General features: G+C 40.3%; 1 protein-coding gene across 9 annotated transcripts in view; it reads left to right on the forward strand.

Annotated features, from left to right (window-relative positions):
- Positions 1-15,382, forward strand: part of c20h14orf180 (chromosome 20 C14orf180 homolog) — a 163,946-nt gene that overhangs the window by 143,944 nt on the left and 4,620 nt on the right. For all 9 annotated transcript variants that reach the window (XM_028565376.1, XM_028565384.1, XM_028565383.1 and 6 more), the window contains 6 exons: positions 3,797-4,031; positions 4,757-4,787; positions 7,889-7,975; positions 9,782-9,902; positions 12,075-12,105; positions 12,217-12,325. In XM_028565376.1, coding sequence (XP_028421177.1) covers positions 3,879-4,031; positions 4,757-4,787; positions 7,889-7,975; positions 9,782-9,902; positions 12,075-12,105; positions 12,217-12,325 — 532 coding nt within the window. In that variant the 5' untranslated portion in view covers positions 3,797-3,878. The remainder of the gene's footprint in view (positions 1-3,796; positions 4,032-4,756; positions 4,788-7,888; positions 7,976-9,781; positions 9,903-12,074; positions 12,106-12,216; positions 12,326-15,382) is intronic.

The raw sequence follows: 15,382 nt of genomic DNA on the forward strand, positions 1-15,382 counted from the left end.
GAAATGACACGAGGACACAAAAGAGGCAATGTTCCTGTTCAAACCTGCTGGACAATGCAAAATGCATTATTCTAACAAATGGTTTAAGAAATCATCTAAGATTTATGACCTTATCGTAAATCAGAAGAAGAGGAATGTGCAAATATCCACATAGTCAACTCTGCAAAACTTGAGATTTCCAGAATAAAATAGAAGGCCAGATTTGATTTTAACCCTCTAATAAGGTTTTGCAGGTCTTTACTGGGGATATACTGTGATTTTTACACCAGCTCAAGATGTACTCATGGTAGCACAGTGTAAATACAGATTACACAAAGCATTAGCACTAATTGAATATATTGAGGTTTACTGCAATAACCTGCTGATGATTTAAATCTGTGGATAACTCCTTGTTTCATTCTACTCTGCATTCTGTTGCAGCCAGAGCCTGCTCACCATTCATTTGCATTAGTCTGGTGTATTGGCTTCCCTAGGAACGGGTGCTGTGGAGAGTGTTTACTGATCGCACTGATGTATTTGTCCACCAACTCTGCAAGACAGACGATCAATATTCCAATTACAGGTAGATTTCCAATTCTTGCACTGTAGAATAGTGAACATCAGTCAATTTTGTTGTCAAAATGACTGTCAGTACATGTACAAAAAGGTAGAGACCTACTGCATTGTGGTGCCAGTAAGTCGAATTAGTCATTCTTCCAAGTAACAATTTTATATTATGTCTGAAAACCGTAGTGGTTGGTATTTCCTCCAGTCTATGCAAAGTTGTAGCCAGTGCAGACTATAACAGGGACTTTCCCAACAGTATTAAAACACAGCGTAAAATAAGCTATAAAATAGCTATACATTTGCAGTTAAATGGTGACAATCCCAAGTAAATCCTCCTGAGACCCAGCCCATTGACTTATGTCCACTGTAGTGGACATTTGAGTTTCATTCCTCTCCTTGGAATCGTTTGTGCAAGTCTCTTAATTCCTGCTGTACTGTACAGAGGACATCCTGGGCTTTTCAGTGATGTGTTATTTGATTGGCTGGGAGGCCGGGAACCGCCTCTTTCTTTCAATCCAAAATGGACAGCATAGGAACAAGCACATTTTATGGAAAGATAAGAGATGATTCAAATATTATTATTTATTTTATGATAATCATATATTTTCTTGTTCATTAAGGTGTTAGGAATCATATATTGAGTTCTGATAGAAACTACATTATGTATCTTTTGAAAAATTGGCATTTTATGAATGTCAATTATAGTGGACATCAGGACTATCTTCATGTAAATAATGACTCCACATCTACCAAATTTGTCTTTTTTCATACTCAAATGATCCTGTTGTCCACTACAGTGGACATTCTTTAAATAAATAAAAATAAAAAAATTTAAATTGTAAGATGTTTTTTTAACCTTAAACAGGTATGGAATCACAAAAAAATCTGATTAGGAAAAACAAAATTTTCCTCGGTTCTCAGGAGGATATAGTCGAAAGTGATCTTAGGGCTAAGAGTGACCTCAATTCCAATGTTTACATTTTGAAAGACTGAGGCATGTGCTATAAACAGAGGACATATTTAAAATATTGACCTGCATGGTGGATTGCCTATCACAAAAACAGTACCTGTAGCTGTAGCTGTGTACCTAGAGTGATTTGTTTTTGTGGTTATATTTTGTGTGTTTTATTTACTTTTTGTATATATTGTTACACCTTTTGCTGGTTTCCTCCTGATTTTTTCTTTATTTCATTCAATGCTTTTATTCATTGTATTTTGTGTGTCTGATGTGATATATACAAATTGAATACACAAGTATGTTTCAGATTGCTCTCAAAGTAACTAGAACCTTACTTACCCCCCAACATAACAAGCACAGTGACTTCTTGAAATACATATTGCTGTATTGTTATATCAGATATTAACACTTGTTCAGCTTGAAAGGGTTGCAGTCCTGCTTGGGTGGGTCTCCTGTTGCATGGTTGTTGTCAAATGTTAACGTGACCTCAAGAACATTCTGTGTCGCTATCTCACAGCTGATGTGTTTCTGTTCAGCTTGACTGGCCTGTAATGAGGAGATGGAGCCCTCTCTTTTTCAATTAGGACTGAACACTGAGATTCAGCCATTGGCCCTCCAAGTCAATCACATCAGATGCTTTGCTAACTTTGTCGCTGCATTCTAACTCAACTCTTTTGACACCACAGTAAAGTGAGCACAATCACCTGTCTGTGTTCTCAAGTTCCACCGCAGCTCTAGATTAGGCATGGGCCTAAATTTTCTGTCATACAGTTCCTAAGGTATGAGCTGTTTTTTATGAGTCTACAAGGACAGAAAGTGCAGTTTAGAAATCCCTCTCCCTGCCACTGTGCAGTCAGTTTAAAAATAAAATACATTGTGTTAAATGGAAAAAAGTTGTTGTTTTTTACCCAGACACTTCAAAATGAATACATTTATTGCTGTAATTGCAATACTGTAAAACTGTGATATTTTTGATGAAGGTTATCATACCGTCAGAATCTCATGCCGGCTCTGGATGCCGTTAGTCCTAAATGAGCACTGTTCACAGTTCCCTGAGTCTGACCTGCCAGTGTAAGTTTAATGCCCACCCCCTCCCCTGACATTCAGAACCATTAAAATCCCATCTTGCTTAGCTAGGTGTATCTGACACTAATGGAGACTGACTCTGCCCATTTACTTTGTGATTCCCCAGTCATTTCCTCAAGCTACCACGCACGTGTCCAAATGAAGTGACGGTGGGGAGGAGTGCTGCTCACAAAGTCGAGATCCATTCATGATCCTCTGGATCATCCGTGGATCAACTACCACGTAGTACCAGTATCTCCTCTCTCTCTCTCTCTCTCTCTCTCTCTCTCTCTCTCTCTCTCTCTCTCTCTCTCTCTCTCTCTCTCTCTCTCTCCCGAGGCAAAGATTGGCCTCACATTAATGTTGATTAGTAGAGTGTGAGAGGAAGTAAGCACACATCCGGAGGAGGCACTCCTTGTGAATAAATATTTGTTGTCCTTGTTTGGATAGTGAGGAGTGCTTTCTCTCTCTCATACAGTGGCTGTTCCTAATGACCCTGTGTTTGCATTTTCTCTCTGGTTTGCTTCAGAGAATTTACAAAAGCTTGCTTTCTCTGAGGTAATGTGAAACATGCTCACACATTATGTATTCTAGTTTGCTTGTTGGTGCGTACTTCCTATGCACTCCTCCTCATTTATAAATCATAAGTGGGGCAGTAAGACTTAAAGGGATTCTCTCACACACTGTCAATATACATAATGCACTACTCTGTGAATGCACAATAGCATGAAAAATTAGGTCAAAAATACTGGATGAAATGTCTCATTTATATTAAATATACTACATTTAAACATCACAGAACATGTGCAGACTATATTTGATTTTCATTAACAACTACAGCATTGCATGGTCCCTTTTCAAGGAGTGGAGAGAGATCCAATGTGCAAAACACATGCTGGCAGGGCTACTGTATATGAGCAGAGCAGGGATTGGTCAACAGCTCTGCCACTCTAACAGCAAATACTCCCCGACTTCCTCTGTCCTCCTTTCCTGGTGCAGCCTGGGAGGAGGGAGGGAAATGGATCTTTTCTGTGTGAGTCGTCGGAGCTCCCTCAGCCTGCTTCTTACCACCTGTCCTTGACTTACAGTGCTCAGACGAGACTGAGAGGAAGCTGTGCTGCTTGCTCCTCCCTCTGGCACATTTCTGTCTGTGTTTATGTGAGCAGCTTCATTTTTTTAGTCTTCACTCTTTGTGTGGCTTGTTTCTTTCTACCTGTGGTGCTTCAGTGGAGTGGCAAGGAGAGGAGCGTTTGTCCTCAGCCGGTGGAGCTCTGATGGGAGGCAGTGCTGGCTTTGGCTGGGACTGGGGATGCTGAACAGGGGGAGGGAGGGCCTGTTTGAGCTGGGACAGCAGCTCCAGCAGCAGGGGGAGTATCAGGCCGCCCTCCACTGCTTCCTCAGCTGCCTGTTGGGACTGACCCATGTGCAGAGCTTCACCTCTCTGCCCAACTGCCTACACCAGGTGAGCCAGATGCCTGAAGACGCTCACACAGACACTCACAGCACAATGTTACACTCTCCCTTTTGTCTTACACCCACATACAGTACCAATATGCATGTACATATTCATTACATGGTTACAAAATCTGCTGTAACTTGTATTTGCACAGCTGCATAGACACATTTGCATACTTTCCCCTTTTGAGCCTCATATATTATCACACTCCACAGCACACAGGACACATTCAACCTATCTCTAACACCAATGTCAAATCTAACAGCACAGTGCATCACGTGTCCCTGTGTTGACACTGTGAGATCATTTCAATCTCAGTAGGAGTGATAGTGTGCGTGCTGCTAAATGAGGCACCGGACGCAGCACTAATATACAGTAGCAGCGTTATTAGACTGCTCACATTGTTAAAAATACCTTTTTCTGTCCCATTGTGCAAGAGCCTATTTTTGAGGTCACAAGCTTTATGGCACTGTGTAACCAGGCCAAAGTCCTAGCAGATTACATATACAAAGGCAAGGCAACAATTTTAATTCTGTTTAGTAATGCCTGAAGGAATGTTCCTGATGTCAAAACAAAACCTCAACAGCAGAACTTTGGAACGTGTGGCATGATGTTGATCAGACCAATGGTGCTACGAGGAGAGCAGAATTACTTGTTACGACAGCTCATGACATCACAACCAGGAATGATGTTGGAAATTAATTATTTTGTCCCTTGTCTGTGCTTTACAGATCGCAGAACTCTTCATCACTGAAAAGAATTGTATCCTTTGCTAACTCAGGGAAAGCCTCACTCCCCCATCTTACATCTTACATCCCCCAAACTTTCACCATCCCTTCAGGATTGTCTGTGTTAGCATGCGGGCTAACTATAAAACTCTCTTTCTTTCTGAACAAACTTTCTATAACTCTCTTTCTGAACATGTAAACGATTGCCTGCGTTGGAATGTAGACCCTGTATAAAAAAAGCCATGTAAACTGAGGGGGATGAGCGGATGTCTGTGGGCGAGTTCATAACAACACATTTGTCCCAGAATGCCATACGTTTTGTGTGCAGCTCAGTGTGTCTGTCTCTTAAGAGGATTTGTAGGCTCTTATCTCTCCACAACAGAGTGGAAGAGCACTAATTAACCTGAATCTGCACTGACTAGCCTGTCCAACGGCACTTAACTGCTTCTATAAGCTATAGCAGTATAGGACATAGAGATAATAGAGAGGTGTTACGTTTCAGGATATATTACCTGTGTGGCTCTTCTCCCCGTTTCTGAGACACTCCAACACTTAACTTGCCAGCTCAGGTTATCTACCTCAGCAAGGCTATACCCCTTACTGTCCATTTTCCAAAATAGGTTGATTTGCTGAGCTTTACTTCATCAATAGCCTTCAGTAGACCCCTCTTCAGCACAAAATGGTATCTACTTAGAGGGGTCATCTAGCTTAATGGGGTTAAATCTTTTGACATACAGTACTTTATTACATAACATCATCAATAGTAATGGAGTCAGGTCGTGTCAAACTGTGGCATTCTATGTATGGTAGAGTGACCATGTTACATTGTTTTACTTTTATTATAAGGTCACAGCCATGAAAATGTATTCACACATTGTTTAGTATGTCAGCAGAAGAAAGGAGCCATTCATAACAATAATAATAAAATGTCAGTATTCAAAATGTAATCATGAACATATGATATTTACAATAACATAATACAATAAGAATGCATCTAATGACTTTATTAATAATATTGTTCACAGACATTCTTTTTTAGTAGTTCTCATGAGCATCATAGGAGCGGAAGAAGTGATGATGTGATTTTTGCAGTGGTCCTCTGGGGAGGGAGGTGACGGGTCAGTGTGCTCAAACTCGGAAAGGATATGGGAACTTTGGAGTTTCACACAGATGTTTACAACAACAGAATTTGTGGTGTCACCTCCCATTTTGTCTGTGGGGTCTAAACAAAATCCACAATTTGGAAACAGCTGATTTTACATAGTCAAAGCTTGATGTATCGTTATCAGAGCTGGCAGTATCTGCAAGTGACCTTTGTCCAAAGCCAAAAGCTCTTTTGGCTGCTGAGTGTTTACTGATAAATGTTTCTTGGAAAGTGTGCCGACCCAGATATTTTGACTTTAAACTCAAATAAAAGGGAATATCGGATACAAATCTGGGCATATCATGCATTTACATTCCTAAAGTGGATATGCAGTGCATTTACATTCCTAAAGTGGATATGCAGTACAGAAAGAGTAGTAATAGATAGTCACAGGGAGCTTAAGAACACCAGCTAATCAATATATCACATGTAGTCATATTTATCACATAATTCTACTGGCTGTAGTTAATGGTATTATTAATTTCAGTGCACCCTTAGCAGAGTTGTGTGGCACTTGTGATCAATTGTGCTTTTGAAGTTTCCAGTGTTAATGCAAGTTCTTGTCAAGTTTTAGAATGCAGTCAGTCCAATTACCAGAGAGGAGAGGGTGTTTGTGTGTAGGTGCGTAGAGTGGAGCACAAATTCCCTGGAGAGGATTGTGTGAGGTTACTGTTGTGGCGTTGTTGTGGTCCAGCCAGGCTAAAAATAGCAGGCAGAAGTAGTAGACTGACCTTTGATGATGGCTGTTCCCCTAATCCTCCCTCCCAGATGGTCCACTACACACTCACCTTATTCCCTGCTGCCAGGTGACTCCCAGGAACTGGGGCAGATATAATGCATATTTAATCATCCTGTGATATATCTCAAGATTTGTTAAATTAAAGTCTAAACAAATGTATGGTGTTGTATGCACCAAAAATATTAACCCAGAGTTTCACTTCTTCATTAAAAAATGCTGGGTTTTCCTGACAGGTTGCTATGTCATCTCCTACTGTACTGTACAGTAAATTATTCAGATGTACATCCACTAAAAGCTTTTCAACATCAACTCCTCACCGTCCATTATCTTTTCTGGTATATTGTGCTCATCAGAAGTAAACATTTTGAATTTTTTATCTTTTATCTTTCTGTTTAATAACGGAACCTTTCCTTTTGTTGACCATATGTACAATAGGATTTTAACTGCACTGTGTCCTGGTTTTCTTGTTGGATCTGTGGCTCGCCTGTCCCGCAGTACTGACATTAATGAAGGAAACCAGCTGTTGTAGTTTTAAGCGGTAAAAGTGGAAACCTATTGTTCATATTTCCAACCTCAAAATAAAAGTTGTTAGTTTTATGTAAGGTATATTAAAGTAGAATTGGCAAATTTTAATTCTACATAAAATATGTAGAATGTAATTTATAGAATTTTACAAATAAGAGATCTGGTGTTAAGTAGGACATTTAGACAGGCAGGGTTGTGTTTATTTTAAGCCTTCTCCTTCCCATTGGTGTTTAAATTCACCTGACAACCATCAGTGGTGTCATTTTACAGTGGGCCGGACTCTCGCACGCAGAATGCTTTGGAAAAAATTAAGAGGCTCTATTTTTAGAAAGCTTTTTATAGAAAGTCTTTTCATGGAAACAAAAGTGACACTGTACCAAACACAAAAACAAAAGACTCTAAGATAGGAATATAATATGATGTAATACAATGGGGTGCAATCAGATACGACTACACTGAGATTCAGCATTTGAAACTTGAAATGCAGTACAAAAACCACAAACGACATAACAACACAAAAGCAATGACACAGACATCGGTAGTTGAAATCTGTATTGCAAAATTCATACCTCAAGATTAAAAATCTGGTTTGGGTTACTACAAATTCTGTTCTGGAGTCATGGTCATTCACAACAGGGGTGAAACAAACTGAGCTGAGCTAGGCAATGAGGCTGTTTTTAACTTCAACAACTGACTAATCCTGATGATCCTTCACCTATATAAACAGATGAGAAGGCCCTGCAGTTCATCCAGGCTGAGAAAATGTTCTATGAGGTGGCATTGATCGAGCTCACAGCTCTTCAGGGGAGCACAGGCAAGTACTTTTGACATTAGGCTATCAATAAATACTTCTGGGAAAATACTGTACAGTGCATATACAGTATTGCATGTACTGTATGTATATCATGCAGCCTTGGATAAGTCATATACCTTGACTTTGAAAATGTTTTTTTTTTGGTAATGCTTTATTTTCCTTATAGTTTCTTTGAAAGATACATGCCATTTGGCTAATTATGGGTAAAATAGAGATAGTGTTCAGTTGGTTTCAATTATTTGATTCAAATTAATTGTTAATCTCTACTGTAACCTTGAGTATTTTAGTCTGTGCACATCAGATCAGCTGAATGTGTAAAAATGTTGAGATTTGTTAACAGGCAAATATATAATTCAGTATATAAGAAGTATGTCTAAAAAAAATATCTGAATGAATATTTACTTGAGTGGTTCTTTTTAGGAAATTCCTGGAAGAACTGTTTGAGCTCAACACAACTAAAGTAACTAAATTACCAGTCTCAAAACATTGTCTCTATTCCCTATAATAAGTACCACATTCCAAACTTTAAAAGGAAATTATTAGAAAAAACAGCCCCATTAAATAAAGTTTAACTGTTTTTTTTTCTTAACCTGAATTACTGGAAAGGGTGATGCAAAATAGTGTGGAGTCTAATTTTATTTTTTATATTATTTATTTTGAGGCTGTTAGCAAAGCAGCACTGAAGCTGTTCAGTGGCTGACAGACTGAAGTGGGCAGCTCTCCAAAGTGACTTGTGTGTAACCTGCATCTACAAACTGACCTGCAAATAATATCTAGACTGTCGCACACGTGTTTTTATAACACCACAAAAAATATATTCTCCTAACTCATTAAGCCAATATGAAGTGACGTCCCATTTCTACCCAAGTCCATCTTTGATTACAATATACGGTACCCGGTGGAGCGTTAAGCGAGCATTCAAAGCAAGGCCGCTCATTCATCACCTGCTGCTGCTCCAGACGTCTGCCTCTTCCTCTGTGTCTGCTGCTGAGGCAGCAGCGCAGTGTAGCATGGGCACAGTGGAGGAGAATGGGGACAGGTATAGTAGAAGACAAATGGCCTCACTTTGCACACATCTCATTAGGAGCTGTGTGTCGCTATAGAATACTGAAGCCCCTGATTCAGCACTCACTTACTGTATTAAATGCTGGACTTCTCCAGAGGCAGAGCAGGCACTATAGCTGCCGCTTACTTGCTTTCTTTCTCTCTCTGGTGTCTTTTTTCAATTTCTCCGTATTTCCCCACTGGAAGCTCACATAATTGTCATGTTGGGGTTTTGTAATGCAAACGAAACAAAGTCTTTACCTGTTACAATTATTTATTTGCTCTTGCTATGGATTACAAGCCAAAAATCATTACCACCTCAACTATTATCAGCGTGTGGTGTGTGTTTGTGTGTGTTTGTGTGTGTTTGGCTTGTAAGGTACATACTGTATGCTTGTGGTGTGTCACCGTGTGTCTGCATGTGTCTCAGTGTTCCAGTGGGCGTGGTGAGTGTGTTGTTTGACTCCCTTATCCGCTCTCTTCTGCCCTTATCTCTGCTCTCTTGTCTCCAGTCTCCAGTTGGCTCCACTCTGCTGTTCAGGCTTAAAGTCCGCAGCAGTGCCAGACAGGCTGGTAGCCATATATCCAGGCTTTTTTAGCTTTATTTATCAAACTCTGTACAGTGTTAGAGAGGTAAAGAGATCAAAGGACGGTGAGGAGAGAGGGATAAATAGATAGATAGAGACGAGCAGAGGGAAAGACTGGTCTGAGTGGTTTGCTGGCGGACCAACTGTGATTCTATGCCCTGTGTTTGCGTAACAGGGCCTCAGGAGGAGGCTACCCTGGGCTCTGCAGGATGGACAACCCCAGAGGAGCTTTCGGAACAGGCCTCCCAGGCACAGCAGCTCGAACGGCTGGCCCAGCTCTGCATCATGAGCAAACAGTAGGTAAAACTGTGTCCTGCTGTAGCTTCTGTTGGGGTGTAATTAATGAGGCGTTACATGTTCTGTGAGTTTAAGGGCTCAGTGGGCTCATCAGGAGTGGATTTATAGTGAAATAGATTCACTTTTATGACTGTTTTATCACCAGTTTTGTATACAGTTAAAGTACTGCATATATGTAAAGTGTGTGTTACTGTTGCATTTGGCCATCACTCCATAGCTGAAGTGAAAATTGTGCTGATTCAGTTGTAACAAACAAAAACAGAAATCAATATATTAGCGTTTGTGTTTCTGTTATCAGTTTTAGTGCGAAAGCTCGGAGCAATAAAAAGATAATTTGTTTAAAACCCTGAGCATAGATTCAGCTATAACTGAAATAATCTTAAGATGAATAATTTTCTGCAAGATCACTGAAATTAATTATTGGCATGCTTGGATAAATTTGTGTGACTGTTTGAAAAACCCACTTTAGGGAATGAATCACTTTGATATTTGCTTTTATTCACATTACATAGTTATTTGTCACTGAGAAAATGTGAGAAATGTGTAGTTACAGACAAAAACATTATGCGTATCTATGTCCACTTGCACGTACACACATTCGCTTTTTTGGAATGGAAATTTTTTGAACTAGATAAACTCTGGCTTCAAGTCCTTTTAGCTAGAGTTGAATTTCCTTGTAGATGTGGAGAAAAGAGACACCGCACTCTCCGTGAGTGTCACAGAAGAAACACCTTAACTGGATCTGGTGTCTCCTGTTGCAGGGGTCGAAGCACGCACCTCTTTTCTGTGCCTGTGTTGTCATTGTTGAGATTAGGCCATTTAACCTGATTGCCAGAGAGGGTCACAGAGGGTGGAAGGTCTGCTCGACGGAGGGCTGGTCACAGTGCTTCATTAATGCACAGTACAGTAGAGTAGTTAAACTTAAATGAGATGGTACTGATTGTGCATGACCGTACCCAGAGGCTTCGGTTTCTGGCTGAATAAGAACAAGCAGGAAATTGATTCTACTCTTAAGAAACACAAACTTTGGTTTCTCTAAGTGGGGAAATATTATTAATGCCCCAAAGCTCTTACTACCTCCACCAAAAGCCTCAGTCCCAGTCTTTCTTTCTTTTAGACAGGAAGTTGTAATACTCTTCTGAATCTTTCAGCGATGTCGTAGGAAGTCCTTTGGACCGGTGAAGGGCTTTTCTGTCTTTCCTGATCAGATTTCCCCTGAAAAGGACGTTCTAAGGCAGTGCAAACTGACACCTGGCTATTACTAATTGAAGGGAAGTGTGGGTTTGGAACAGTGAAGCTGACATCTGTCACACTAAACAGGGCTTGCTCTACATCTATAGGCACGAGTGGGGGTGTGAGGGTGATGTCCTTGGCTGACTTTGCAGGGCAGATATGAGCAGAACAGCTGGCAGATTCTCAATGTACTACATCATGTTTATAGAGCTTAGCACTAAGCAGAAAGTAGTGCAAGGGCACAAGTCAGTAAACCAACCTGTAAACGCCATGCCTTCTGTAATTCACCCTGGAGAATAGAAATGGGCAGTCTACTGGCAGAAATAGAAGTTCCCACTTCCTCCATAAGACGCCTGAGCACCTGCAGCCCTGCTCTCTGTGTCTAATAACAGCACACGCATGTTTAGATTTCTCATGCTGCTGAAACTGATCCATGCTCACCTGACAATGCAGCACGGGCCGCTACATTTGATTAAGGTCAGGCGTTGTTTATTTGTGTTTAAATGGAAGAAGAATGTGCAAAGGTTGATTTAATCTGATCATTTAGTGCTCTCCATTTTTAAGAGACTGCTTTTTGTTTGAATCAGGTATAAAATATTTGGTTTTACAGTGTAATTTTCTGACATTTACGCATAGGAAAGGAGAAATGATTTATACCCAGTATGTATTAAAATACTTAAAGCATAAATAACTTCTCCTTCTTTCTAAAATACCCCGTAGGTACCCAGTTCAAAAATTTCCTCTAAAAGTCCCAATTGTTACTCCCTTGTTCTGTTATACCTACATTTAGGTACTGAACTGGTAAGTATTTTATATGTACTGATTCTTACGACAATATAACACCATAAATTAAGAGGAATTACATGGTAAGTGTTGGGAAATTACTCTATTAGAGGTAGTGTATTTGTTTAACGGTGCCATTTTCCTTTTCCTTTCAGACCTCATCTTGCTCTAGAATACAGTGGTAAGGTATGTGCATCATTCTCTTCGCTTTCTCTCTAGACTTTTGAACAAATAAAATATTTTATGGCACTCTTGTACCAGCTTCAAATCCCTGCTGCCTGTTGATTAATCTTTCAGGCTGCAAAGATCCACCAGAGGGCTTTTGGTAATGACCACCCCATTACAGCCAGAAGCCTGGAGCTTATGGCCACTGTCTATGCTGAGATCGGCAAGACTGAATATTCAGGTAAACACTCACCTGGGATGAAAGGCACAGAGCGACACAGCAAACGCTCATCCTGACACGATGTCATGACAAACTGACTTACTATATGCAGATAAATAGATTGTGGAAAAACGTGGTTGTATGATTTCTGAAAACAACAGAGCAGGACACCTCTCTCTGCAGTATATATTTTAACTAGGGCTGTCAATCGATTAAAAAAAATTAACTAATTAATTGCACAATTTGCTGTAATTAATCGCGATTAATCGCTTTTTTAAATTGAGACTGAAGCTTATAATAATGGATATTTAAATGCTAAATCATTTAACTTTGCAAATATGAAGAAAAAAAACAAACAAGGAAAGGTTCTGCTAAGTTCAGAATGTTTAATATCTTTCAGAACAACAGCAGCAACAATTTGGCTTATTTAGTCCTGCTGAAGGCTGCTGAAACAGCTAGAAACTGTCTGACTTGAGAGCAGATTTTTGTCACCATCCCCGGCTGCTGTCGCCTGCTCTCGTCTACTTTACAGGCGAGGCGCAGTTCATCTCCAACGAGCCTATGTTCAGTCGGCGGCAGGGCAGTCGGGACTCACCCGGAAATGGTGAGCGGAGTGAGGTGACGTGACTAGTCTCTCAAAATCTGACGAAAATCTTCTAAACTGACCTTTGTTGAGCTGAAATGAAGACAGATTCAGCAACTGCACGGCCTATTTCTCGCTTAAAATGTTTTCAGAAACATGTTTCAGTGAACTATTTTAGTACAATATGAGATCGTATTCTGAACGGCCGCCATGACAGTCTGGCTCTCAATATCCGGAGAAAACAAACCCATGTGACGCGTTCGTCCAATCAGCTGCCGGTTTTCATTACTTGGGCAACAATACAGAGTGGCGCCGCCTGGTGTTATGGAGACGTATTACGTTTCTCAGCCGCCACATGAAGTAAGCAAACACAGCTGCGTTAATTTTGTAAATTTTTTTTAACAAGTTAAATATTAAAAAATTAACGCAAAAATTAACGCGTTAATTTTGACAGCCCTAATTTTAACATTCAGTCTGGATATTGAACTGTTGAACTGTGTGCCGTGGTCATGTTGTTAGTTGTTATGGTGACAACACGCGAGTGGGACCAGTCACACTCACTATAAATTTAATGATAAGGTTTTGATGACTTACCTATAGAAATATGAAGCAATTAAATCTGGCAATCCTCTCTAGCAGCAAGGCTGAGTGTACAAAAGATGCCTTTCTACTGATGTTAGCCCACCATAATGTTTTTTTTGCAATGACAATGGTACACATAAAAATGGCCGCCGCATTGACCCAAAGCTGTAGTCAAATCCACCTTTGTCGAGTCAAGACAAGTCCAAGACAAAATTCAAACTGTAAATATATTATAGTTATGCCAGCAGCCGACCAGCTCCGCGGAGCCCCGATCCCCGGTTGTCCAGTAGCTAACCCAGAAACGGTGACTTTCTCCTGGGTATGGAGTGCAGCAGGGCTGCCGCTGTCTCGTCAGACTGTGTGGACCTCCAGAAATCCGACACGTCTTACCAAATTTGCAATTAGCCATACATTTTCGTAAAACAGCCCATATTTGAGCTTTACATAGTTGATTTCTCGCATAAAAAACTCTCAGAAGTGAATTTATTAACGAAACATTGCAGTCTCCAATGTGTTTGTATGTGGTTCGCTCAAACAAATCAGCGCGCAGCTCATCTAAATATTCATGAGCATACCATATTTGGAAGAAAAGCTCTTGTTACAAATAGGGCCATATTCACAGGGTAGTTATGGGCCTAATAAAATAGCATTCGGGCAATTTTCAGCCCAACCAATGGTACATATCCTATTAGGAGACCTTAAGGAACAGTGTGAAATACCCTATATAATCATTCTATCACCCCTTTAAATATGTGTTCACAGAGAGACGGCTACATGGAAAGAGTGTTCTCAACAGTGTTACAGGCAGACAGTCATTTCGATTCGGAGATAAACAGTCACGTTAATGATTAAAGTAGATAAATATAATGTTTTGCGGTATGTCCGTGTTTTTACATGGATGTGTTTACTACAGTTGCCAGGCAGCCTGCTTTCCTTAAAGGTGCTGTAGGTAGGATTTTGAAGATCCAGGACTTAGCCAAAACATTTGAACATCAACAACTTAGTCCCTCTCCCCTTTCCACTAAAGCCCAAAACAGTGTCCTAAGCCCCTCCCCCCACAAGGGAGAATTAATGCATGTGCATTATTTTGTCTGTACGCCCTCTGGTGTCTTGGAGAGTACCACAATCAACAATGCGTTGAGCATAAATATCTCTGTGCATGCTCGTAGCACGCGCGCCATTGACGGCGGACCGCGCACAGTGTTGAGCACACAGCACAGTGAGGATGTGGTTTAAAGCAATTTAGTACTGTAAGCCTTTAAACCATGTCAACTCATAAAAATGTTAAATTAATAAATACTTGCAGTCATGTCGGACACGAGTGCTTTTATGCAGAGCAAAGAAGAAAAGTAGCTTTGACAGTTTGAGGGCACTGTTTTGTTACAGTATCTATGCTTGGCTTGCAATAAATGGGAGTAACACTCTGAACACTGCGTTTTTATAAAGACTGCTGTGGTGTAAAAAAGCAATATGTACCAACCAGCCTTGTTGTCGAGTCAGCTTTCAGAGGCAGTGGTGCTGAACAGCTACATAAAGACAGGAGTGTACATCATATAAAGACAAAGATTAACAACACTCTTTTTTTTTTTTTTTTTTTTTTTGTTCTCTTTTGTTAAACATGTTTGGTGAAATGGTGAGAAAGTGAGTCAGAGAGCAGCTGTAGCTGTTGTTGCAGGTCAGAACACAGTAGTCTCAGTGCGCTTTTTGTGACCTTTTAATTATGTATTGTAAACAGAAAAATTGACCCGCAGTAAGACGCTTCAACAGAGTCATGTTTAAATGGTTCCAGCTCTTTTCCCCTAGATGCCGTTCACTGTAAACTGGGTCAGTCGCTCTCCCTCAGCTAACAAACTATTTATGGGTATTTGCAAGTTGAATTAGTATGTCAGCTGTAGTATGTTGTGTACACACAC

The sequence above is a fragment of the Perca flavescens genome, chromosome 20 (genome assembly GCF_004354835.1).
Source record: "Perca flavescens isolate YP-PL-M2 chromosome 20, PFLA_1.0, whole genome shotgun sequence".
NCBI lineage: Eukaryota > Metazoa > Chordata > Actinopteri > Perciformes > Percidae > Perca > Perca flavescens.